The sequence below is a fragment of the Abrus precatorius genome, unplaced genomic scaffold, assembly GCF_003935025.1.
Source record: "Abrus precatorius isolate BTA unplaced genomic scaffold, Abrus_2018 Scaffold8, whole genome shotgun sequence".
NCBI classification, from domain to species: Eukaryota; Viridiplantae; Streptophyta; class Magnoliopsida; order Fabales; family Fabaceae; genus Abrus; species Abrus precatorius.
The window spans coordinates 17,596,063-17,623,134 of NW_020874428.1; the positions used below are offsets into that span (position 1 = coordinate 17,596,063).

The following is a 27,072-nucleotide window of genomic DNA, read 5'->3' on the forward strand; positions in this document are numbered from 1 at the left end:
CCTTTCATTTACAATGAAGATTTAAATGAGTTTTTGTCTTCCAGTGTTCATATTAAAATAACTAGAATAATCATATAAATCTACATATTTTGTGGTTAATGTTAACTTATAAATTCAATGATTAATGAAGCCCAAAAAATACATGAGATGATGGGATTTAGAGTAGTTTGTATTAATTTTTTTTTTTTGGTAAATACAATTTGGAGGGTAATAAAATGTTGCATCGTGACCTCAAAAAACATGTTGCATGAAGGGTGTTTTGCATTGGGTTGTTTACACTTAACTCATGATGCATCCAGGTAGCGGAGATTGACTTCATCAAAGATTAGCTTTCCAACTCCAAGGACCACACAATTTTATCTAAAGAACGAATGCCATTCTTGTTATTCATTCATATCACATCTATTTATATAATATATTAATCTTGAAACATGTAAAGGATTTACCATTTTCAGTAAACAGTCATTCTTTAGTTTAAAATGTTTCTCTTTCTTCTTTATTTAGTTGATTGAACGAGCACAAATGATTTAATACTCAGCTTTTAATTTGGTTGAACGGAATGAGTATAAACAGTAGTGTTCAGCTTTAACTTCGATGTTGAGGGATGGACTTGCATGGAATAAAAGGGGGACACACATCCCCATTCAATTTTTAAAATTTTTCAACAATAGTATTAGATTGTCATTTTAAGTTTCTGTTAGATATAAAAGCTGGTGTTTTTGTACAGTGCAAATAACTGGCAATATAGGACCGTCGCCTATGAGCATGTCTTCTTGCGGTCCATGGCTCTTTTTCTGCCTCTCATGATCAAATTTGTAGCAGTTCCCTACTTGTAAATAATGTGGCCATAGCTGAACTTGGAGTTGCACAAAAAATTGTTTCTATAATCCTGGTTAGATGTACATGACTTTATTTTTAAGAAAGTCTCCTTTACTTTTACATAATGTATCCTAAGTTTTTGCCCAATTCTTCTTCCAACGATGGATCCAACCTCCAATGAAAAAACAGATGTATTTATATTTTCATTTATCTCTTTAACATGTTTAGCAATAAGCATAGATCTTTATAATTTGAATATTTTTCGTATAAAAACTAAAATAAAAAAATATATTATGTAAAAAAATCACATTAAAAAATATATTATGTATATAAATCAAAATAAAAAAAGTATTTAAGTATGAGATAACAGTAATATAATGAAAGTTAAGGATAGGTACAGTTAAAAAAAAATTCAAGACTTATTTAAAAAAACAACCAATTCAAAAACATGAATTTTGTATAGGGACTAAAATTCTATTTAAACTTAATAATTATACTTGTAATACTAAAATGTTTCAGCTTATACTCTTGTTTACTATCTCAGTATACCAAAAGTAATGTAAAATCTAATGAAACTACTACAAAATACTTAGTTAGGGCAAGGCAGGTTTTTCTATTATAGTTTATGATTTCTTTTAGCTATATAGTTCATCCAAGGAAGATATCCAACTTGGAGAAATATTAAATGGTCTTTTATCAGTATAAAAATATATACCACTCCAAGAATTTCAATTGCACTTATATTCATCCCCTGAGAATTGAAGTTCAAGCTTTTCCCCGTCCTTTTCCATCACGGACTCCAGATATATACAACGGAGTGCAATTTGCTCATCATATTCCTGTCACGTTGATTTCTTAGAGGTTTTCATTCTTTAAAAATCCATGAACACGCAGAGTAGAATTAGCATTCTCACTAGAACCAAGGCTTTACTTATTTAAATAATAATTGAAGTCGAGCAAATCAGGAATAATAAATATATTTTATGATAAAAATACTCATTTTATAAGTTCATCAATACAAATAGTTCTTATAAAGAATTTGATTGATGTAAATAATATTTGAATTCACAATGTATGTGCTACTATTATAACTAAATTTACATGGAGAAAGACGGAAAAGAAAAGAAAAATAAATAAATCAATTCATTATTGTAAATTTAGGATGATCAAATAAAGTTAATAAATTAAGAATAATTATGTCCAATTAATTTAAAAGCTTCTCTTCCCTCCAAATCTTTCCATTTTTTAAGAAGAGCTAAAAAATTAATTGAGAATTTGTAACCTCCTCCCTTACCCCATCCTTCTGAAATAATGAATCAAACATGAAAAACTTAATACGGATCTCTCCCTTCTTTCCTTCCGTCCAATCCATTTTCCCTCTCACCAAACACTGAAAGATAAATGAAATAAAATAAAAGGGAGTGCGTCACTGATGTTCTATATCTATAAATCAAATGCACTATAATATCTAGGTCACTGGAAATCGCATAGACTATTTATTACAGTTTACTTTAAATAATAATTATAAAAAAAAAAAAAAAAAAAAAAAACTGGAACCCTATTACCCTAGGCAAGTATGATGTTGGGGGTGGAGGGTAAGATGAACTTGGTAAAAATTATTAACAAATACCATCCTTCCATCCATGAAGGGGAAGGAAAACAAAAAACCTGTCAACCACAACAGAAGCAAAATACTGCTGGATGCACAAGCAAGCATTCCATGCCCGTTTTAAAGGTTAAAAGCTTGAATCCACAAGGTAAAATCATCTGTCGTCTTAAATCCAACATCAAGTTAACAAAAAGTCTATAGATTCTAACTTTAAAATAAAAATGTCACAGCATCTTGCTAGCTCAGAGCCAGATTGTTATTTCAAAGGCCTGAGGTATCTAATTTCTCATTCAAATGCATATCTTCAATGGCATTTTTCCCCCCTTCATTAACAGATATATTCTCTTCAGGGTTAATGATGCCTGTATCCATCTTGGGGTCAGGGGAAGAGTCTAATTTCTCATTGTCAGAAGCATCAGAATTTGAGTCTAACCTAATTGAATCTAAAGAAGGAACATTGTTTGGGACGGATGATGGGGAGTTTTCCCTTGTCCAGAAAGAGGGAATCTTCTTATCATCCTCTCTCATTCTCTCAGCATATTTATTTATGTCAAATCCTGTATCATCATTCCCACCGAAAGCAGATTCAAGATGGTCTATATCAAACAAATCCTCCATGATCTTCTTAGTGTTCTGATCATCAGAGTAGCCGAACTTGACTTTGTTGTATGTCTTAGGCTCTAATAGGGGCTTTACCATCTGCAACAATACATATTTTGTCATTACACAATGGTACACGATTAATGTTCAGAATTATTAGCAGCTAAAAATAAACGCACTAGTTAGGAGGCAAAAACCATAAACTTATTGTCATGCAGATTTAGAGACCTACTCAAGAGACAAAGTGGTAAGTAAATGATAGGGTACTTTTGACTTAACTACTAAAGTGTCCTTACTGTCTCATTACATGTAAATACACAGGTTTAGAAATATAAAAATTCAAATGAAGAAAAATAAAAAACTTGTATCCAGTCCATGAGGGGAGTTCGTGGGACGGCGTTTATTTCTGTCACTACTTGACCTAAAATTTTCGTAAGATTGATTTTCTAGACCTGAACTCTACCCGATCAAGACCAATAATATTAGGATAGGACAGAATTAATCCAACTTAAAAATAAAATATTTTAATCTTAATATTATGTAAAACTAAACAATAGATTTAATGAAGTATAAAATTAATGTATATTTTACACTATATATTTTAAAATGAATAATATCAATATAAATACAATATGCAAAATATTATCTATTAAGTCTTGAAGTATTATTACTAATATATAAATGCTTAAAAAGGTAAAAATTTTAAAAGAGAAGAGACATCGCAACCAGGTTAAGACAACGCTTTCATAACCGAAACTCTTCCGCAAAATACACCGGGTCTAATTTTAAGAACTTAAACCCATCAAAATTACCATTGGGTCGAGGCGTGTTGGTGGAACAGGTCAGATCACCCGTGACACAAACACACAAAGGGGGAAAAAGAAGAAAGAAGCTTGGTTCCAGTGCTTCAATTCTGGACCAAGTGCACTCTAATTTGATCTCTAGTCAAGTGGCTTATGCCTGGAACATCAAAAGTTTCTTAAGAACCAAAATAATTTTTGGACTCACTCTAGTCTAGAATAAAAAAGTCACATCACATCATCAAAACTCAGCTTTATTTAACACTTCATAAAGTCAATACAGATAAACAGAAGCAAAAAGAAAGAAAAATAAGGAAGCATAGTGTGAGGAAGGATAAAAGTTTTTTTCTCGTTACCATGAAGAATGGTTCGAAGAACTTAGGTGCATTATACAATACTGCCAGACCCAGCCGTTCAGGATAATGTTCTTGTAAGACATGGGCAGTTTCCCGTGTCACCTTTATTGAAATATGTGACATATTGAAACCCTGGAAGTCAATCAGCCAGACCATCTGTTCCTGTTCTGGTGGAAGATTTAAAATAGCATTCTCCATGCAGTATACCAAATATTTAATTTGTCCTTTTGTTGACTTTGAGTTCTGCATTCAAAAACAAGAAGAAAAAAACTGGAAACATGGATAACATTCCTCTACGAGATCAATAATAAATAGGATTTTAACCAGTTATGCAGATATCATAGATCTATCAAATCACACAACAATGTCAAAGCAGGGAGCAAAAGAGTGCCTTCCAGGAGTTAAAATGATAGAAATAAACCTGACAAGGTAGCTGGAAGAATATGTTCAAATACATCTCTCATCCTCATTCTTTAATTTTTCAATTATTCTGAGCACATTCTAGACATCTTAGATCAACATGCTAGAGGTTAGAAGTGATAATCAGAAGTTACCTGGCGACCAGGTCTCATTACTAGGACTGTTCTCCCGTGCTTGTCAATATAATTTGTTCTATAGATTTTTCCTGTCTCTGCTTCATGAGCAACATCTTCCTGCATCGACAAAATATACCCATAAAAAAACTTTTATCAGAAGATAATTCCAGAAAGTGTGACGTAATTACATAATTGTTCAGATCACAAACATTCTGAATGATTCAGTAATTAAATAGGTCAAAAGAAGTCAGTTAATAAGTATTAAGACAATATGATACATAGTTGCAAGTAGTTCAGGTAGAATATTGATCAGACATAGCCAAACAAGGCCATTGAATCCAGTTAAGAACCTCTAATGTTTAGTCAAGCCCACCCTCATTCTCAACTCAACTCCTCTTAGAGAGAGGTGTGAACAAGGTAATAGATGCCCAACATATTCTCAGCTTATCTAAGCTATATAAAAATATCTTCAATTAGAAAAAGCAATACCAAAGCCAAATCCCTTCTATGCAACACATCCAAAAATCAACAGAAAAAATGAAGAAAGGCAGCGACTCACCCAGCGGATCTCTTCTGGTTTGTATTCTTCTCTCCATTTCAGAGTCTGCTTCAACATTTTAGTTGCCTTCTTGACATTCCAATTTCGCGCCCTTAAATACCTTGCTATTGATGCATCGGAACAATAAATGGATGCCTTACCAGACAGTGGCCCAATTAACCTTCTCACCTCATTGATCTAGAAGAAGTAATTTACTATGAGCTACAATACTCTTTGCTCAAAACGTTGCATTTTAATATTTACAGATGCCACAGGTGAGAGTGTTACAGATACATCAAGAAAGTAAAATAACTGTACATACCAATGCTTGCTGTTCTTGTGATGTCAACATTTTCTCCTGGCCATTAGAGGCAGTTTTCTTTGGATCCACATTCATGTTGTTCTTTTAGAGACTCTATAAGTCAACAATGAATACTGCAAAAGTCAACACCAATTTATCTAAGTAATCACTCATCTTATATATAATTACAATATAACAGAGATCTACACACATCTACTTTTGCATCACATAGCTCAGTATGCTGACAGGCTGTCATTCTTGTATAATTAAAGCTGTAAAATAACTAACTTCACATTAACAAAATGTATACCGTTCAATACAAATATGCCAGCAAAACTTCGATGTGGCAAATGTGAATTTATGGGAGATAGTTTTACTGTGGTTTATTTGTTAAAATGTCAGCATTCCTTTTTAGCAAGCAACCTAACTAATTATTAATTTTCCTAATCGTGTGCCAGGAAGAATGACACCACAAAACAAAATAAGAAAGCCAAAGCTTCATTGTGTATCTTGCTCTGAAGTCTGAAGCATGGGTATTTCATTTTAGTCAAAAGTACTCATACTCAGTGTGTACCGGTAACAAATAGACATTGCATACCCATGGGTTCTTATCAAAATGAATTTTTTAAGAAAAGTATATGCGGCATGAGTATGACTTTAGTGACTAAGTGCGGTTTGAGGTATAGCTAGTTATGCCTCAAGTACTAGCTATACCATTTTTCTTCCGCAAAAATGAAAGTCCAATTTGGATGAAAATGGATTATAGAGTAACACTGGTTCATACAGGTTAGAATCAATTTGACATGATTTGAAATGGATTACATTTCACTAGCAGTTAATGTTTGTTTATTTTCAATTCAAAACATATATTCTATGCAACATAAAGCAAATTGAACCATCCTCATATCACAAAACACAGAACAATGGGATTTAAACTTTCCCATTGAGAAAATTTAGATCAGTTAAGGGTGATACTTCTGGCACTCCAATTACCTATTCCTATTCACAGTCCCCACTACTAGCCAAGTCATAAGTCATAATTAATCAAATTGCTTTTGGTATTGAGGAAAATTTAGAAAATTGCAATTTAAAGTAGTAAGTGAAGTGAAGATTTTAACTATTAAGTAATCTAGGGGGCTAATAGCCCCACCCACTCTGTCAAACTTAAATTCCTTACCATTACATGCCTTTAGTTCAGTTTGCTGCTTTACTTCCTAAAATCTTAACCAATATTTTACTTCATATTTCATCATAAGCCAGTTGCTCATAAAGGCAAAAAGTTATCTGCTGCAGGCTCAAGAGAGGCCTTGATTGACAAGACAAGACTTTTGCTTTTGCCCAAACAATTAAGTACCAGAAGGCACAAAAAACTTCAGGAACAAACTACCACTTAATGCCTATTATCACAGCTCCTCAAAAAGTTTAATCATATGAAGCATGGGTACGGGTATCTGAATCGTAAATTTATGATGACATACAAATATTGAATGGCAATACAGTATGCCTTAAAATTTGGATATGGGTATGGCATGTTACACAGAGAAGATATATATAATTTCACAAAAAAAATTCATCACAAAACATTATAAATTAAAAAAATAGTTACAAATTCCATGACTTACTACTTTAATTTATAATGTTTTGTAACTATATACTTCATGGGTAAAGTGGAGAACATAGTTCTTACTTTCAGAATTGAAAAAAAAAAAAATGCAAGCTTACATCATCCAATGGGCGAAAGAAGAGAATCATCAAGTCTTACATACCCGCAGTACAGCAGATATTTTGAAGTAAAAACGAAAAGTAGTACACTTCCAAGGTTTAATATTTCCAATGCTAGAAAACTTCTTAAAACCCAATTTTTTCCCAATTTTGAGAGCTGGATGAACTAGTTGGACTTAGATCCAGCTATGCTTCGTATTAGTTCAATCACGATTAAACCACAAATGTAATAGGTTGAATAAATCGAACCAATCCCTAAGGACTTCCCAGTTCGATTCTTAAAACACGAGTTTGAGACAGTAACAAGCTAGCTGTTTTATCCATCAAATAAAATAAATAAATAGACCTATAATTGTGGAAACACACACACGCATAACAAAAGCAATCTTTTTCTTGAGTTAAATAGAAGCAAGCCATTACAAATAATCATCAAAATTAATTATAGGGTCATATCCAGGGTTCAGATTTGGAAATCCATAGAGGATTAATATAATCAGAAAATGGAATCAAAAGGCAGAGACAACCAAGGAACAAATGTAGATTCGAATAGGCAGGAAAGAATAGAGTGAACATAACAAAAAGAATGGAATTCGGAGAAAGCAAGGAGGATGAAAATGGGAAGAGAACAGCGCTGCGAATGTTGTTGCTAACCTGAGACTCTGGCTGGTACTGATTCAACGTTTGGCGCGTGTGTGTCGGGGTTACACCATGGAAACGGTAGAAGTCAACCCCGTTTCTATCTCTATGCTCGACGAATTGAAATGGTGAAATAGAAGTGGTTTGGGAGACAGCGATGCTGATGCTGATGCTGATGCTGATTCTGGTATTTCTTTTGGTCTCACGCACTGTGTGATCCTCAACTGAATCCATGTGATGGCCCCACGTGGAAACAACCCACCAAAGCAACGACACATTTCAAACTCTTTATTATCTTTTTACATTAATCAGCACATGACAAATATTTTAAATACTTATTATTTTTAATATAATATATATATAAGAAAATATTTTTATTTTTCAAAGCATGTGTTCTGAAAGTAGTAGAACGTAAATTAAAGGCCAACTTACCAACTCCGGCATAGACCGTTATCCAATCAGTAATTTTGATTTATCCACAAATTTGAATTATCTTATTAAAGTTTAATTTGAATAAATTTATAAAAAATGTTATTATTTTTTTAAAATTTATCTATAATGAGCCCAAATTAGATAGTATAGATCTGATTTTTTTTAATAGATTAGTTTAAATTTTGTATACGAAAAAGCCTTTGACAAAAACAAAAAATAGTCTTATTATAGTATTAATAATTTTAATTTCTATCTTTTATGAATAAATTAAAAAATTATTTTTGTAAAAGATATGAATAAGCTTAAACTAAAATAATACATTTATCAAATTTGTACTTTAAATTTAAAATTATATAAATATATAATTTCATTCTAAAATTCCTTTTATGTTAGTATTAATTTATATTATTTTTTATTAGTTTCTTTTTAAAAGCATTAACAACTTATTTTGAATAGTTTGAACTTTGTGTGTGAAAATTTCTTTTGGAAAAATGTTCTTCATTTAAACCTGATTGCCTTCTATGAAAAACATATGTAGTTAAGATTTTTATTTTCGACCTGGTAATTGTTTTATGTATTAAATGTGCATTATTAAATTAAAAAATATATTATATACTTATTTTAAATTTATTTAATTTTATAAATTTAAAGTGAAATATTTTTTTTATTATAAAAATATTTATAATGCTGGTAATTTTTATGTACACTCTAAAAATATTAATAAATAAAAATTTTAATTGAATAAACAAAAATATTTTTTAAAAATATTTTAAAACTTAATAAGTTATAAATTTAAAAGGGAGTGAATATTGTAACTATTAATAATATATATTTTATTATATAAAATAAAAAATTAAATTTAAAATTAAATATAAATTATAAAAATAAAAATTGGAATTAATAATGATTTGACAAATAAATGTTTAATGCAATAAATCAATTAACATGATAAAATACTCTTATTTAAGAATTTGTCCTCACAAATTATATATAAGGGTAAATTGAATAAGATTAAATTATAAAAATGTAAAAATAAATTATAAAAATTTATTTAAACTTAAAGTAAATTAAAAAAATTAAATGTAAGAGAAGTTACGTAATATAGTGAAAAAAAATTAATAGTTCATAAAATACTTTCATTTAAAAATAAAATTCTGAATTAATATATAAAAATAAATAGATAGAAGTAGATATTTAGTCAAATGTGAATATCTATAAAATATTATTCGATGTTAATTTAATTGAGATTCGATTATACGGATCCTATAAAATATTATTATAGTATGACTTGGATTTAGGTTGAGTTTTGGGTGTCAAATGTACAATGTTCCACATTAATCATTTATAGCATATGAGAATATTTATTTGATATTATTTAACTATATTCATTTACTTGAAAAAAAAAAAAAATATATATATATATATATATATTAATTCGAATCACTTAAGATTTTTATGTTTACTTTTGTGACATATATTAGCGTTTTTTCTTTCTCAAAAAAGTATTCAATTATTTCATACTTATAAATTTTGACTGCTTCAACACATGTAGATAAGAAAAAACATGAGTCCTAATTTCTAAATAAAATTATTTTGATTTTTTTTTTATTATGTCGTGTCATTTTTTATATTAAATATTTAAATTTTGATAAAAGTTATTTTTCTGACTCAGAAGAACATAGATTTCTAGATGTCTTTCAATTTGGGGAATCACACTATCTTCCATAGTCATGAATGGCGGCATTATCATTGCCAAAAGGACAAAGGTCTTGAGATCTATAAATATTTTTCTAAATTATTTTATTTTGTGTTGTCAGGATATTACCATTTGAAAAAAATATTAGCTCCTTCTAACAACACCCACGTCAAAAGAAAATTGCAAAAGCCAAAACCAATGTAGTGACCGGCATCGTCACACTTTAATATTTTTCAAGCCTAGACGTTATCCTGTTGTTATATTTATTTATTAAATATATCGGTAATATAAAAATATCCATTAAAAGTGTTTAAAATAAATTAAAACATTTAACTATAGTAAATAAATTAAAAATAGAACTAAGGCATTTGAATATTTTAAATTTTGAAATATTACAAAAGTTAGTTTTATTAATAAAAAATTATTTTGACGATACAGATATCTTGTTATGCTCAGCTTTGAACAGATATTAAGGAATTTAGTATAATTTTACTTTGATGAATTAATTGAGTATGATGAAGGTACCAATTTTTCAAGAAAAAAAATCATCCATTTATTAACTTTTATTTTTTATATTTTTGGTTTATACACTTTATTTAAAAATAATTAAGTATATATTATTTTTTAAAAATTATTAATATTCATGAATTTTTATTTCACATTAATCATAATATAGTAGTAAGTAATAATAGTTATAATGATATCAAATAATTGGTAATATTTATAATATTAGTAACATTAGCGTCATTAGTGATTTGATTAGAGTGATCAAAGTAAAAATTAGATTTTGTTTAGAGGAAGAAAAAATGAAAGGGTCTCAAGGATAAGAGAGAAGAGAAGAGGAGAGAAACAGGAAAAGAAAATAGATTGTTAAACTTCTCTTTTATTTAGATGTTTAAAATTTATAAAGAAAAATTTTATTCTAAAAGAACTGCAAAAATTAAATTTAAGGAGACTTTGAATGATTTAAAAAAAAACTCTTTAACTCTTTTCTTCATTTTTTTTAATTTTAAAACAAAGATTAATTATAAATAAACATTTATTTCTTCTTCTTTATTCTCCTTAAAAGGATATCTAAATAATTATAATATTTTATTTTAGGGGTTTAAGAGAGAGAAAGAAAAGGTTTGAAAGATAAAAAAGAAGAAAGAAAAAGAGGAGTAAAAGAGTTAATAAAAACTCTTAAATATGATTAAATATTACATAAATCTTCCTTTTTCTTTTCCTTTTTTTTTTAAACCAACTCTTAAACAAAACTTAAAAAAAAACAATGATAATAATAATTATTCCCACTGTTATCACTTTTTTCATAATAATTATTGACTAGTGACAATGAAAAGTAATAATATTTTTTTTATGTCTTTAAGAAGATATTATAATTACATTATTTATTTTTTGCAATTAGAAAATATTTTCTTAAAAGTTTGTTTAGAGTGGTTACAAGTTTTTAGTTTTTAAATACAATTTTCAAAACAGAATGTATTTGACTAAAATGAATTGAGTTGGATTTTATTTTAGTTTTGAAACTAATTTAATTTGATTTTTTTTAAAAAGATATTTTAGTTTTCAATTGTAAAAATAACTCCTTCAATTTTATGCTTTTCTTAAAAAATATACATGTTACTTTTATTAATAATGTCATCACTTATTGACAATAATATTACTATTATTATTAATGTCATTGATTACCTCTATAATTTCTATTATCGCTGACTAACTATCTTCATTATTACTACTATAATTAACAACATAATTATTTGTTATTATGGTTATTATTACTATTATTATAACTACCATTATTAATCATTATTTTTATTACTATCCCTCATTTGCTATGATCACTAATTACCATTATTGTTGTTACCACTAGAGTTAGTAAAATCAGTGTGTCTAAATAAATTAGTTAGAACTAGCTTAACTAAAAAATATATATATATATATATATATATATATATATGTGTGTGTGTATAGAAAAAAGAAAAGCTTTAGACAAACTTGAGTATTATTTTTTAAGCTTAAGTATCATTGTTATTATTATTATTACCATCATAATTATTATGTTGTCATTGCTACTATCATTAACTACCTTTTTTATTGGTACCACTTTCATTAGTTACTATCTTTGTTATTTTTATATGTCGTTATAACTATCCACTAATATTACTGATGTTAACATAACCATCACTATTATTATTAATCATGACTATTTTTATTAGTTACAACTACCTTTATTATTTTTCCTTCTAGCACTACGATGATCATGTATCACTATAATTGTTGATATTGTTTGTTGTCATCTTTACTATCTCTATTACAATTTTTATACTAAAATAGTTATTACTATCACTGTCACTACTATTATAATTATTATTGTTATTCAAGTCCTTTCAATTATTTATCTTTATTATCATCAGAATTATGCTCCCAACAAATAATTTTAGATTAATTATTTGTATATTTAACTTTAAAATTTAATATTAAAATTATAAAATATATATATAATTAAAATGAAAATCATAAAATAAAGTAGTTTACATTTTTAAAATTTTCAAAATTTATAAATTAAAAATCACCCCAAATAGATCATGGAACTATTTAAAAAAATTGATGTAAAATTATTTTAAAACTAATTTAATTTCATTTTATTCAAACATATTTTATTTAAAATTGTGCTTATAGGTCAAAAATTTAAAACTCACAACCCTCGGAAGTGGGATTATTTTTTATATGTGATAATTAAAAATAATAGTTACTAAAATATGAAATTTTAAAAAAATTATAAAAATATGAAATTTAAAAATTGCTAGAAATGAAACAATTAAAAATGATAAAATATTGCGAAATTGTTAATAAAAAATTTCAAAAAATATTAAAATGTCAAAATTCGCTAATAATAATTTTATTAAAGTATAAAAAAGTGGCATGGCAATTTTTGTCAAAAAATAATCAATGGGAATTTTTTAAAATTTTGTATTTTCTCGTGATTTTCTTTAAAATTCCATATTTTGATATTTAATTTTTTTCATATAAAAAAAAGGCAGCAAAGAGCCTACATTTACTTGTTTGTAACTTAATTATTTTTTATCAAAATTTTTATTAATTTAATTTGAGTTTATCAATTTAATATTTTATACACATTTTTATATTAAGGGACAAAGTAAACATATAATAAAGCAAGTGATAAATATAGAATATAACAGTAAAATTATAATTATTTAATTAAACGATGATTACTATTTAATAAAACATAAGCACGTATTATCTAAACTAACTTCTGTTAGTATAATACTTGAAATAATTTATATACACAAATTATACGTGAATAATAAGATTAAGCTCACAGAATCGAAAGCAATTCATTTAAATAAATAAATTTAATGTTGGTGTTATTCATCGTCGGAATCCTTTGTCATTTGTGGTGTCCAAATCTCGATATAACTGAATTTCAGTTGGACCACAAAAACAAAGTACGCTTGTTTGAGCGTTTTCACATCCTAAATTTGGTCACCGGAAATTCGGAATTGACAAATTTTCAGTTTCATCAGTTGCGGCCAACGTCAAATTGCAAATTTCAAAGTTTGAACTTGAAACCTGCCCACCAGCTTTGAATTTTGTGGACCTGGATTTGCATTTATGTCTACGGAGTCTCATAATTAGATTATTTTGTAGTATTAAAAATATATGTGTACTATTTCTATGATAATGACGTTTTTTTTAATTTATTAAATTTTATTTAAATAAATTATTTTAAATATTTAATAATAAATGATTTAATAAATTTAGTTATCATTATTTTCTATTGATTATTTTGTGTTTATTGTGTCTTTAAAAATATTATTAAATATATGATATTTTTTAAAAAATAAATAATAAATAATATACAAATATTAAATTATGAAATTTTTTATTGTTAATACTTAAATAAAATTATAAAATAATGTGTTAAGAAATTATTTATAAAATTATATGAATGACAAATGTTACTAGATTTAATAATTATCAATAACACATACAAAATTTAGATAAATATATAATTTAATTTAATGATAAATTATTATATTTTATTTAATATTATTTAATAATAATTTATTCTAAATATTTAATATTATTTAAATTTAATTGTTCTTCATCTATTTTTTAAATAATTTTATTTATTTATAAGTTTATAGTAAAAATATGTTATATAAAATAAATATTTTTAATAAATTATAATAATTTTTTAAAGGTAATTAATCTCTGTGTTAATTCTGCTCCATTTAATCTTATAAACTTTTTGTTTCTATGAATTTTTTATATGACAGACTTTTAGTCCATGAACTTTTTTGTCCTAATCTACATAGATTAAGATTAAATTAGTTAGGACTAGTCCATTTAATACCTCTACAAACTCTTCAATTTCAATACTTAATGAATAAATAGAGTCAGAATAATTATCTATCTAATTATAAAAATCATATTTGTTTTTGAAGATAAGTCTTCTATTAATATTTATTTGCTAAAGAAATTTACTTCTAGAAGTATATTTTACGAACTTGAGTATTAACATTAAATATTTTGATAAGTCTTAACTTGACCTCATATTAGCCTACAAAATCATGAATTCTACAAAACAAATCACTGTAATAGATCATTTAGTATATGAGGGCCTTTATCGCTATTTAGTACAGAGGGTGAAATGTTCGGAGTCCACAACCACAACCCATCCACTCCTTAGATATATCCTTATATCTCTTACTCACAGGATTAGCGAAAATGCCAACACTCTCACTAAGACACAATAATGTATTCAATTTATTCTAATTTGTGTTACTGATATTTCGACATTAAGTGACACTCTTTTTTTTTAATCCCATAATTAGTATATGCTCTCAATGTATCCATAGCCTACCCACGTCCAACAATTCCTTTCCTAGAATTTTAGTGACCCCTTAGGTCTATGTTCATTCCCCCCTTTGATCCATGCCATATATACACATGATGCATGAGTACACAAAATTAATCTATCATTTTCTTAGACAATTTGTGGTAACCTTGGATTCACTCTTCATAACTTCCTCAATCTAGCCCTTTTTATTTCTTCATCTTTGTATGCAAATCCAACATAATTTATTTGACTTTTTAATCAAAGATTTTCATTAATTTCTTTGTCAGATGCATCATTCAGTCAAAACATGAATGAGTAGTAACAGAAGCTTTTTAACCTATTGTTAAACATGCACTTTTGAGTCTCCCCACTACCAACATTCAATTGTTGATCGCCACGTATACATCCATACAAACTTATTTTGTGAATATATGTTTCATACTGAAAACACTATTCGAACACAAAATACTGTATCCAATGACAATGATTCTTTCATCAGAGCAAGCCGAGTATTTGATTTTCATTAAAGAAGTTGCAAATTAGTTTTATTTCCTTTACCACTTCACCTGATTGAATACTCAAATCTATTGCATCAAACAGTGACATTTATTTGGTACTTTTGGTCACCCACAAGCAATAAATAAGATCCTTCTTCTATCACCATTGAACCAGCCTCATTTGCTATGCTAAGATGTTCACAAGGGCTTAGCTCAAATCCCACATGAGCCCTTTCTCCTGCATCTAGCTTCACACTTTGAAAACCCACCAATTGTTTCATTGGGTTTCCGTTTCTCTGTTTACCTTGCCTCATAAATAGCAACACTGGATGCTTCCCCATCATGTTACCATTATTTTTCACTCCCAAAGTCACTGACACTGACATGCTTTGGCATGTTTCTTTACCCAACTCTGAAACTAGCTTATAACGGATGGTTTCAGAATTTTGAATCATAAAATGATTGGATGATTGGTTGATGTGAAGGTTGTTTTGTGAAACAGAAATGAACTCATAGGAATATTTTGTGTAGCTTAGGCCATAGCCAAATTCATACACCTTTGGACCGGTGTAAAATCTGTAGGTTCTCCCAGGATATCCTGATGCTGGATCAGGTCTCATCCTCATGTCTGTCATTGGTACATCGATGAAATCTTTTGGGTACCAAGTAATTGGTAATCTTCCTCCTGCATTTGAGGTATGATAGTTTTAGAAAGGAAAGTAGTCCATTTGAGTTATATTAGTTTTGGGAAAAATGCTTGATGTTTTACGTTGTTAAAGTATTGGTAAAATTATAAATCAGCACTTCGAAGTTTGGGTCACGTGTCACTTAGTCTCTAAAAGTAATATGTGCAAAGATTACGTGATATTACGTGGGATTTAATCTATAAAATTTGAATTATGTGTAATTTAATCTTTAAATTATGTACAATTTTTAATAAGTTAAAGACTAGATTGTACATACTTTAAACTTCAAGATTAAGATTTATTCAGCACATATTGAAAACCCTAAGGATCCAAATACATATTTTTGAAGTTTAAGAACTAATTTGTACATTATCCACACTTTTAAAATACTATTTTGTCTTTTTTTCCTATAAAAATTATATTTTTAATTTTTCATAAAATTTATTCGTTTTTATTTATTGCAATTTAGTAAAAATAGTATATTTTGCATCCCTCCTCAAGACTAAATGTGTAAGATTTCTGCATGTTTTAACTAAAAATTTAAACAAAAATAATCTTTGAAAAAACATCATATTTAAAATATATTCATGTCTTATGGAAAATTTTAAGTACCATTCTGCAAATTTGATGTTAAGATTTAATAAAAATGTACGTATAATAATTCATCAACGAAAATATAAGACCTGTAATATCTATGTCCTGTTATCATTAGAAAAAATCTCTATAAAATAACACATAAATTTTAAAATTATTTGAGGCGTGTGTCCAATTTGAGTTATTAAGAAAAGTTATACTAAGATTATAATGTTGTTTAGTAACATGCATGGAAGTAAGTGAATAACCTGTGATTTTAAGTTAGCAACACTATATGTATTCTTAGTGTCTTTTAATTAAAATTTTAATTTTGTCTCGATAAGGACCTTTAACACTGACCTTTATGACATGTTTGCCAAAGTAAAACTTCAAATTTATTGAAAAATAAAACAAAAATAACTTTTAATATTGCACCTAAATTTTATCCTTCTAAATTTATTTATTTATTTATCAACCCATTAATGTGTGTCTAATTTGTTCAAGGAAGGAGAAAATTCACCTGGGTTATGGTCACCAAAGATAATCTGGGCCAGGGCCACTCCTCCAAGTTCCCCTGGATAACCAGCCCACAAGATGGCTCCAATTTTGTTGTCAGACTTGGCTGAAGTGATATCTAATGGGCCTCCACACATGACTACCAAAATAACTGGTCGCTTAGAAGCTTTGGCAACACTATTGATAAGTTGTTGTTGCTTCCCTGGCAAGTCTAGGTACTCACGATCATGTGATTCCCTCTCTTGACTTTGATCCAATCCCATGACAAGCACCACATAATCCACCTTTTTAGCCACTTCCACTGCCTCTTCTATTTCAGCAGAAGCACATTGCGGGCCATCATTACACCCAGGATGATAAATTGTGTTCTTGGCATAGTCCTGAAAGCCTTGCAATAGTGTCACCAGTTTACAAGGACGACCATAATAGTTCCCTAGAACAGCTAATGATGAAGCATTGGCATTGGGGCCTATCACTGCAAGGGAAACACTTGGGTTTGATTTTCGCAGTGGAAGAAGTGAGGCAGTGTTCTTCAATAGGACAATGCCATCTCTTGCAGCTTCAAGAGCTAGTTGAAGGTGTTGTTTGGAACATACTTGATTGGGACCAATGGTGCCAAATGCGAGCTTGGAGGGGTTTCCATCAAATAGGCCTAGCCTTATTCTCATAGAGAATAGATTTTGAAGGGCACGGTCGATTTGAGAAATGGGCAATTTCTTTTGCAACACTGCTGATTTAGCATGCATAGTCATGTAATTACCACACTCCACATCCATCCCTACAAAATTTGATACCTCAATCAATCAACCATGAAGGTCCTTCAAAGTTACAAAATTATTAAATACAGAATGATGCTGCTCATACACCACTTTGGTGATGTGCATGGTCCAATCCTTGTATAGGGAACCCAATATGTGTCGGTGCACTGGATTACTCTTACTGAATTTAGAATGTGCTTTCTTTTCACTTTTTAGATTGTGTTGGGGCCATTGGCTCAGTGATAAATTTATAGCCCAATCCTCGATGCAGAACTGGAGTCCAGTAATGATTTTTTGGAGTTGGTATTTAAACCAACCCTCTCTATATAAATTTGGAGTAAATCCTATTCTTTCATACTATAATTATCAATCACTTTATCTTTTTAATCATATAAAAATTTTATTTTGATTTTAAATTTAAAAAATATTTTCATTTTACTATTTTTTAATATGAAATGATAATAAAAAGTATAATAAAAAACTAAAATAAATAATTCTTTTACAAAATTATGAATTAAAGTAAAGATGTTATAAAGTCAGAGATAAATTAAAATAACAAAGACGTATAATTTTAGAGATTACAATGAAAAGTTTAATTTCTAAATTAGAGTTTTTGAAGAGTAAGACGTTTCCTAAACTTAGTCTCGTAAAATTATTTACTATTGTGTATGATGATGTATTATTTTTCTTTTTGGAGGTTAAAAATTTAAGTTAGAACTGAGGGCTCACCAGCATCAATGATTGATTCTCTGCTTGAACTAAAAAAGTGTTTTCCTTTTTTGAATTTTTTACACGTTTCACTGCTTCTAAACTCCCTCACATTTTAGTTTGCATCTCCAATTGCCTTTTTAATTTGTCCAAGACAATTTCCTTTTAATTCCAAGTTTTATATCCAATTATGGAACTAAAGGTAGCAAACATTTCCAATTTTGACGGCCAGTTAAACTTCAACAACTATTTTTTTTTATATAATTGTAAAATACTATTACTAATTTATTTATTGTATCTAAGATTATAAATATATATATATATATATATATATAATTTTCATACATAATTTAATATATAAATTCTGATATTTTATTGGACTTCTTAAAAATGTAAAAATAAACCAAAGAATTTAAAATTATAAAAGAGTGTTATATTATAATCTATACAAATATAAAAATATTTAAGCTCTGAATAAAAAATTATATACACAATTTTATTAAAATAAAAATCCCATTAATAACGTTATGTTTACAAGCAGAGGGGACTTTTGGTGGCTGAGGATGACATTATTCCAAGGAGAAGAGTGGGCCAAACCATGTGACTTTGCCAGTAATATTTGGCAAATAAAACAAATGGTCCAGTAAGTGAGAAAATTAAACACGCATAGAAAATTAAACATCGTGCATATATTTATTGGTGTGTAATGTAGTATTTTACAATTTTTTTATAAGTATTATATCCAAAAAATTATATCAATAAAAAAACATATGATAAATTATAAAAATATATATTATTATATATCATTTATCATTAAATAAAATTATTACTTAAATATGTACTAATTATTATTAGTTAAAAATATTTTATAGTATTCAAAATTTTTTAATGATTATCACAGAATTTATCATTTTTATTAGTGAAGAAGAACGGCATGCATTGGGTACATGATATAATTAGATAGTGATAATGATTATCAAATAAATAAATGAAAGAAATATATGGATAAATAATAGAGGAATGGGAAGTGTGCCACTATACCAGCCCTATACACATCGGCTATAGCGTCCTCTGCTGTTTTTGCATAACCTTGCCTATCGTGTATGATAGAGACTGCTCCACAATCCGAAGTAATATACCTAATATTTTACAACCAAAAGACAAGTTTATATTAGGAAGAAAGTGATGTGTCACTCTCATATTCCGGTGGAATCGTTGCTTCAAAAAGGGGGGAAAACTATAACGTTCCAATTCCAACCCAATTGAAAAAGAAGTTTCACCAAAGGATAGACCAAGTTATGTACCCTCACATAGTCACATTCACTAGTGATATATACTTTAGCTTTAATAGGGGACAAGCTAATTTACCCATCGAAATTCCATTGCTTTCTTGCAATGTTGGTTAGTAGATTGAAATCTGCACAGTTTGGAACCCCATTGACACGGTTATAAGCACACATTATCCCACTGGCTCGACCTTTCTGTATACAACTCTGAAATGGTGGCTGATAGGTGTCGGCCAAATCTTGCAAAGTGACCTAAATCACAAAAACAAAGGATTTGGTGTATTCTCAAAATGACTACTAAATGAAACGTTGAAAAAGAAAAAGAAGTAATTCAATAGTAACACCTTATGGTATCACATCATGAGCCTAACTTTATAAATTTGTACCTTTTTTTTTTTTCGTTGTTTCCTTTTCAGAATTTAAAAAAAAATTCTTGTCCCATTTTCCTTCTCTATAACTAAACAATGCATTAGCGGTACTGCAACAATAAATTACTTGAATATCAAATAATCCAATTTACAAATATGTTAAAGAAACTCAATAAATATTGCTTCAAACTCAAAAACAGTGCAATTAAAACACGACACGACATTATGGATCCAAGGTTGCAGGCAGTCATGACGGCATAAAACAACAAAGGTCACGAGTCTCGTGTTTAGTAAAATAAAACAAAGTGTTCAGATATGTTATCGTTTACGAGACTTTTGTCCAATTCAAAAGACTTGGTTTATTAAGTTATAGATATCAAGATTTTAAGTACCATATTTTATAATTTAATATCATATTGAGCACTTGATTTTATGACGCAACACTTACACGAGCATTGAAGACAAAGCGATCGAGGCCCTTCCATTGGTCCAAATCATAGGCAGTAAAGTGCTTGCAACAAGCTGAAGCTTGAAGATGCTGACCTAGATTCCCTCCCTCAAAAGAATCCCCTTGAAGGCCTCTCACATAAGCCACAGCATATTTGGCACTCACCAAAGGGTCTTCCCCTGCCGTCTCTTGCCCTCTCCCCCACCTTGGATCTCTGAATATGTTTATGTTCGGAGCCCAAAACGTCAATCCCATAGCTTGCCCCTCATTATACACTGCTCTTGCTTCCTTTCCAATCGCCTTAACCACATCCAAACATTAAACAAAACACCTATCTATTATTAGATAAAAGAAAAATTCTTACAATTTAAAAGAGAAAAATAAAGAAAGAAACGTTTAAATGAAATAAAAATTTATTGCATTATATATCCGTACTCATTTAACAAATATCATGAGTTTCATCGTTATTTAACAGTTTTTATTTATTTATTACACAATTTTATTAACTTCAACTTTTAATTTTTAAAGCTGAGTTTAAAAATTTATTACTTTTTTAGATATATAAATTCAACTGCATGGACTAAAACTACCTAGAGTCACATAAAATAAAATAAAATAAAATAAATTTAATCAAATGAAAAATGTCAAAAATATATTATTAACATTTTTCTTACTTGACTATGTATAAGTAAAAATGAAAATTGGAATGAGTGAGGTTTATAGTTATACCCAAAAGTTAAGCATTCGCTGGAATATGAAATGTACTAATGATGAACAACATTTATGTAAAATGTACTGAACAACAACAAAGTGTATAGGCAAAACCTGACTGATTTGGTACCAAAGGTTTTGGTCGAAGGAAGAAGCTGTGAGAATGACTTGAGGGAAGGAAGTTGCAGATTTGATAGTGCCATTCAGTCGTATGCCAAGCCCAGCGTCCGCAACGCCGTGCAAGGCTTCGTTCCACCACTCGTAACTCGGAATGCCGAGTCGCCGAATCGGAGGAGCCGAGTTGACGAGTTGGGCGAGTTTCTCGTCCAGTGTGAGTCGTGACACGAGGTCTTTGGCTCTCTGGCTGATGGGAAGGTTGGGATTGCAGAATGCGTAGTTAGAGGAGGAGGAATCGCAGCCATAAGGAGGCTGAGTCGACTCGGCGTGAACGAGTTGGTGGCGAGTGAGCAGAAGAAAAGAGATGATGGAAAAGAGATTCATGCTATTTCCTAATGCTTATGTTAAACAGAGCGTGCATGGTTTATATATAGACCTCTGTAACAATAAGGTGGAGTTACAGTTTATTTCAGAGTAAAAATATTTTCACCCTTTTACGAGTCTGAAATAGATATAAATATAAAATAATAATATATTATTATTGTTATTATTTTCATCTGCTTCGCCTTATTAGTTATTATAAATGATGATAGGACCAAATCCAATGAATATTTGGACAACTTGCTTGCATCTAGGATATTTATTAATAAATATTTTTAAATAAATAATATTTTAATTTTGTATGATTATATATTTACAATAAAATAAATAATTTTTTATTTTTTTTATTTTTGTAGATTATATTTTAACAAATAAATTTTTAAAAATTACTTTTAAAATGTAAAATTATTAATTAAGTATTTAAAAAATGCATTTGATATAATTTGAGGATAAAAATTATTATGGTATTAAATAAATCCCACAAATGATAATAAACAAGTAATTTTATTAAGTTATTAATTGAAATATAATTCTTTTTATATCTCTCAATATTTAAAGAGATTAATATAATAATTATTTAAAAATTAAACTAATATAACCTATACTTTTTTGGAGAACTAAATAAAATATTTAATCTATAAATTTATTTATGCATATCATATGCATTACAATAAATACTAAAGATATGTAACAATCTATTTATAATATAAGGAAATAATATTTTAATTGAACACTTTTTTACCCTCCCACTATAACTTTTCTGCTTAATATGGTTTTTTTTTTTTTTCAAAATATAACATGAAAAATAATTTTTTAAAATAAAATTAAATAAAAATATATTTTCTATTTAAATTTATTTTATCACGTTATATTTTTTTATTATTAAAAAGATAAATATTGTTGGAACTAATGCTTCAAGATTTGATATATTCTCTTGAAGATCTTTCTTCAACAACCACTCGCCCTTCTAACTCTACTAATGCTGAAATTTACTCTTTACAATCCTCTTGAAACTTAACTTCAGGTTAGTCTAATTTTAACCACACTAATATCTATTCCATAATGGCTAGGGTCGTAACTCTAACTGTGATGCTTCCAATGTTTATGGTCTCTCTGTTTCAAGAGAACTAATTCCGAGGCCTTCCAATTATGAAAAGTTTCTACACGAGAGAATGAGAAGTTCAGGTGCCATTATCCTGCTTCTGGAACAAGGCACTACCCTGCACATGTTTGAAAAGTACTTTAGGATTTTACTACTAATTTTTTTATTCTTATCTTTGTTTCAATTGTTGTTTTATTGTCTAGTCCCAAGAAGTAGTTAAGTTTTTTTGAAATGTTGTGAGGGTTGTTATGTCTTTTTTTTTTTTTTTAATTTGTAATGTTTATGAAGAGGAGTAATGTATGTTCTATTTCACCTCTTCAAAATATGCTAGTTCCTTTTTCTTCTTTTGTTATACCTTTGAGTTTTACAAAAATAATTACTTACAATTGGTATAAAGCGCCTTATTCTTAAAGGATTTGTGAGAGAAAAATCTAAAAGTATGGAAGGATATTCAAGTTTCTTAGTAATAGCACCACCAATCTTCATTGTAAAAATTTCTCCACTAATTAGCAATTCAATAATGGCTCAATCAAGAATTATAAGGACATAAAAACCAGAAAAGTTAAGGCAAAGGTGTGCCTCTTTGATGCAGTTTTACCAATAATTTTCAATTGAATCATGTCTCTAAAGTCAGTTAAAGCCATATGAGATTATCTCAAAAAAGAATAAGATAAAGATGATTGAATCAAAGACATGCATGTGTTGAATCTCATTAAAGACTTTGAATTGTAGAAGATGAGGGGATCAGAAACTATCAAGGAGTACTCGAAAAGGCTCCTGAGCATAGTAAATAGAATAAGATTGCTTGGTTCCAAATTTAATGACTCTCGTATTGTGGAAAAAAATTTGGTTATTATGCCTGAAAGGTTTAAGGCTACCATAACCATATTGAAAAATACTAAGGATTTGTCCAAGATCACCTTGGCAAAGTTGCTGAATTCCTTGCAAACACAAGAACAACAAAAGGCTATGAGAGAATAAAACTTTCTTAATGAAGCCTTTTCTGCTAAACATGAAGATGTTGGGAAAAACAAAAAGAACCAACAACCAAATAGAGAAGGTACTGTTAGAAATGAAAGCAAAGTAGGAAGCTCAAAGGGAAAGTGTCCTCCTTGCAACCATTGCAACAAAATGGATCATCCTCTATTCAAGGCCTGACACTAAATGCACTAAGTGCAACCAAATTGGGTATGAAGCTTGCGATGATTTTTCAATCTTTTATATTAGATAATCTAGTATTCTTATGCATGAAGATAATTAATTTGATCATTGTGGTTGGACTCTTTGAAGAAAAAATGGAATATTAATTGATCAAATCATTCACTCCATCATAGTCTGATAGATGATAGATCCTTTGAAGAACTTATTAATCAGACGAGAATTAAGATAGAGCCTTATTCTACATGTCAATACTGACAACAATGAAATTTATAGTAAGAGAAAAATTCGTCGACTTTAAAAATCGTGAGGGTTCAAGTCCCTCTATCCCCAAAGGGCATGTTTAACTCTCTAATTATGTATCCTATATCTCCTTTTTTTTATTCATTATTTATGTGTTTTATTCAATTTATTCTTTGAGAGAGAGAGAGGAGAGACATAAGACATAAAAAAAGGATTTTTTTTTTCAAACCCTATTTTTATTTTTTTTTATGTGATATAACAAACATAGTAATTTCATTTTTTCAATTCAAGAGAGGTGGATGAGTGGACTACCATGTCAGATTTTTACTCTATTGTACAAATTTGTGTACCAAGGGTTCATATGGTTCTCTTTCCATTTCTGTTAATCTTTTAACTTTTTTTTTTTTTACTTTTTGTTTGATTTTTTTTATTTGCTAGTTAAATATGTAAAATAGATAAAATCCTGACAATATTTCACAATCCAGCACATGTAAGAAAAATATAGAATCCATTTTTTTTTAATTTTTCTATGAGTATTTAAATATGTAAATGCAGACATATTCTTTTATCACCCGAGGGCTCATTTATAACAACTTTACTCTATCTTTATTTAGTCTTTCCTTTTTTATGATTTATAAACAATACAATATTATAAAAGTAAATTCTTTTGAACACAATAAACCCATTCTTACGTTTCCACACTAAAGTTAAATATATTACTGATGAATCTATATTTTACTACATTTTTATACATCATTTATTACTTTTTATAGAAAAGAATAGACTTAGATAGTGTAAATAAGATGAATATTCCAATTAGGCTAAATAATATAGGTTTCTTAGTTTTTTTGTTAATTTACATGAATTTAGATAGTTTATTTTACATATTTTGATCATTTGAATAATATGGCAGGAATCCCCAAGCTTATTTTGAAGAATTATTGGATTTTGAGGATTTTGAGGTGAAAGTAACTACTTTCAATATTGATAGTGACAACTACAACAAGCCACTTCCAGCAAAGGGACCAAAGTGATCACTTCCAAAGCTTAAAGTGACAACTACAGCAGCCCAGAATCAACCAAACCTGCGCGTGGTTACTATGAATATTCATAGTAATCACTCCAGAGCATGCAAAAATTGAAGGTGTTGCGTGTAACTACTATGAATATTCATAGTAATCACTCCAGAGACCCAAAATGTCCCAGTGCTGCGCGTAACTACTATGAATATTCATAGTAATCACTCCAGAGAGGAAAAACCCAACTGATGCTGTGCGTGGTTACTATGAAAGAATGAGAGTAATTACTTTGGACGACGCCAGCTTTAGTATAAATAGATTTTTACCAAATTAGGGTAGGGAGTTCTTACACTTTTTGAACCTTTTCTCTTCTTTACTCAATTTAGAATATTTTACAGAGCTTAGGGCAACCTTGGGTGACAGCCAAGGGTCCAACCTAAGGTTTGGTTTCTCATTTCTTTTGCTTTTACATTAATGTTAATGAGTTTTCTGCATTTCCCAATTGCGTTTTTGACCCCCATTTCCATGGAGGGCTAAGTTTGTGTAATCTTTAGTGAATTCACATGGGTTCTTGAGTTCCTTGAATTTAATGATAATACTATTCCTTTCTTTCATGAATTATTTCTTCCTTGTCTCTTGAATTGAATTAATGGTGAATGAGGGGGATATTGCTCAATTAACCCTAATTTCGTTTTAAGGAGATTCTAAACTAAGGGTTGCTTAATCCTAGGTTTAATTCTAAGGTTGCGTAATTTTGGGATGAGAGATTAGAGCCTAACAAATTGCGTAATTTCGTTGGGACCATAAGGTTGATTTTCGCTTGTTAAATTAACCTAATTCATGGAAGAGAGGATGAATGTTAAATCTTGAGTGGAATGAGGATAGAATCTATGTGGATGAACTAAGGATTGCTGTTTTCTATTATTTGAATTAATTAAACTCATTTGCTCATTGCTCTTTATTTTGATTTGAAACCACAAAACCCCCATTTTAATTGCTTGTTTAATTTATGCCTTCAACATGTTTAATGAAGATTAATAACCAATGTTCATGGGAGACAATCTAGGGTTACCCTAGTATTACATTAATTTGTTTAAATTTTGATGAGGATTTACGACAAATCTTTTAAACACCTCGAAAAAGAGCATCATCAATTACTTTATTTTCTTTTCTTCTCTATTTTATGTCCATTGGTGTTCCAAAAGTAACCTTTTGAAGTCAGCAAGAAGAAGATGCTCAAATTGCTAATGAAGAGGAGCAAGATCAACTTTTTGTTGCAACCTATTTTTCAAGCAATGTTTTAAACAAATCTTGATTGATTGATAATAGATGCACCAATCACATGAATCATGCTGAGGAACTTTTCAAGGATTGGCATTAAATTTTGCCATTTGCTTACACGGATATTAAACTTCAATTTCTACCTCAACTAGGACAACTTCATACTTTTTGGTATGTTAAATGGAAACAATACTTCATATTGAGGTTGAAATTCTTTCTTTAGGTGTATTAATGGAGAATAAATTGAAGGAGGCAAAATGAATTCAATCTTGTTTCAATCAATTAAATCTCATTAAAGAAAAATAGTTAAA

The 27,072-nt window shown here is 28.9% G+C and overlaps 2 protein-coding genes across 4 annotated transcripts; both read right to left on the reverse strand.

Annotated features, from left to right (window-relative positions):
* Positions 1–2,430: 2,430 nt before the first annotated feature.
* LOC113847249 (phosphatidylinositol transfer protein 3) lies at positions 2,431–8,062 on the reverse strand. 3 transcript variants are annotated; one of them, XM_027476232.1, is made up of 6 exons: positions 7,933–8,062; positions 5,581–5,693; positions 5,280–5,456; positions 4,739–4,837; positions 4,185–4,427; positions 2,431–3,127 (listed from the first exon to the last, which is right to left on the reverse strand). In XM_027476232.1, the coding sequence occupies exons 2-6, from the start codon at positions 5,653–5,655 to the stop codon at positions 2,690–2,692; spliced, it is 1,032 nt and encodes a 343-aa protein (XP_027332033.1). In that variant the 5' UTR covers positions 5,656–5,693; positions 7,933–8,062; the 3' UTR covers positions 2,431–2,689. The 3 variants fall into 3 exon arrangements, with proteins under 3 accessions (XP_027332033.1, XP_027332035.1, XP_027332034.1); XM_027476234.1 differs by having other exon boundaries at positions 2,524–3,127; positions 5,581–5,661; positions 7,933–8,053; XM_027476233.1 differs by lacking the exon at positions 7,933–8,062 and adding an exon at positions 7,858–7,920 and having other exon boundaries at positions 2,524–3,127.
* Positions 8,063–15,501: 7,439 nt separating this feature from the next.
* On the reverse strand, positions 15,502–21,961 carry LOC113874352 (probable beta-D-xylosidase 7). The gene is made up of 6 exons (XM_027512579.1): positions 21,575–21,961; positions 20,750–21,049; positions 20,016–20,185; positions 19,689–19,786; positions 17,186–17,959; positions 15,502–16,091 (listed from the first exon to the last, which is right to left on the reverse strand). The coding sequence occupies exons 1-6, from the start codon at positions 21,959–21,961 to the stop codon at positions 15,502–15,504; spliced, it is 2,319 nt and encodes a 772-aa protein (XP_027368380.1).
* Between the last annotated feature and the right edge of the window lie 5,111 nt (positions 21,962–27,072).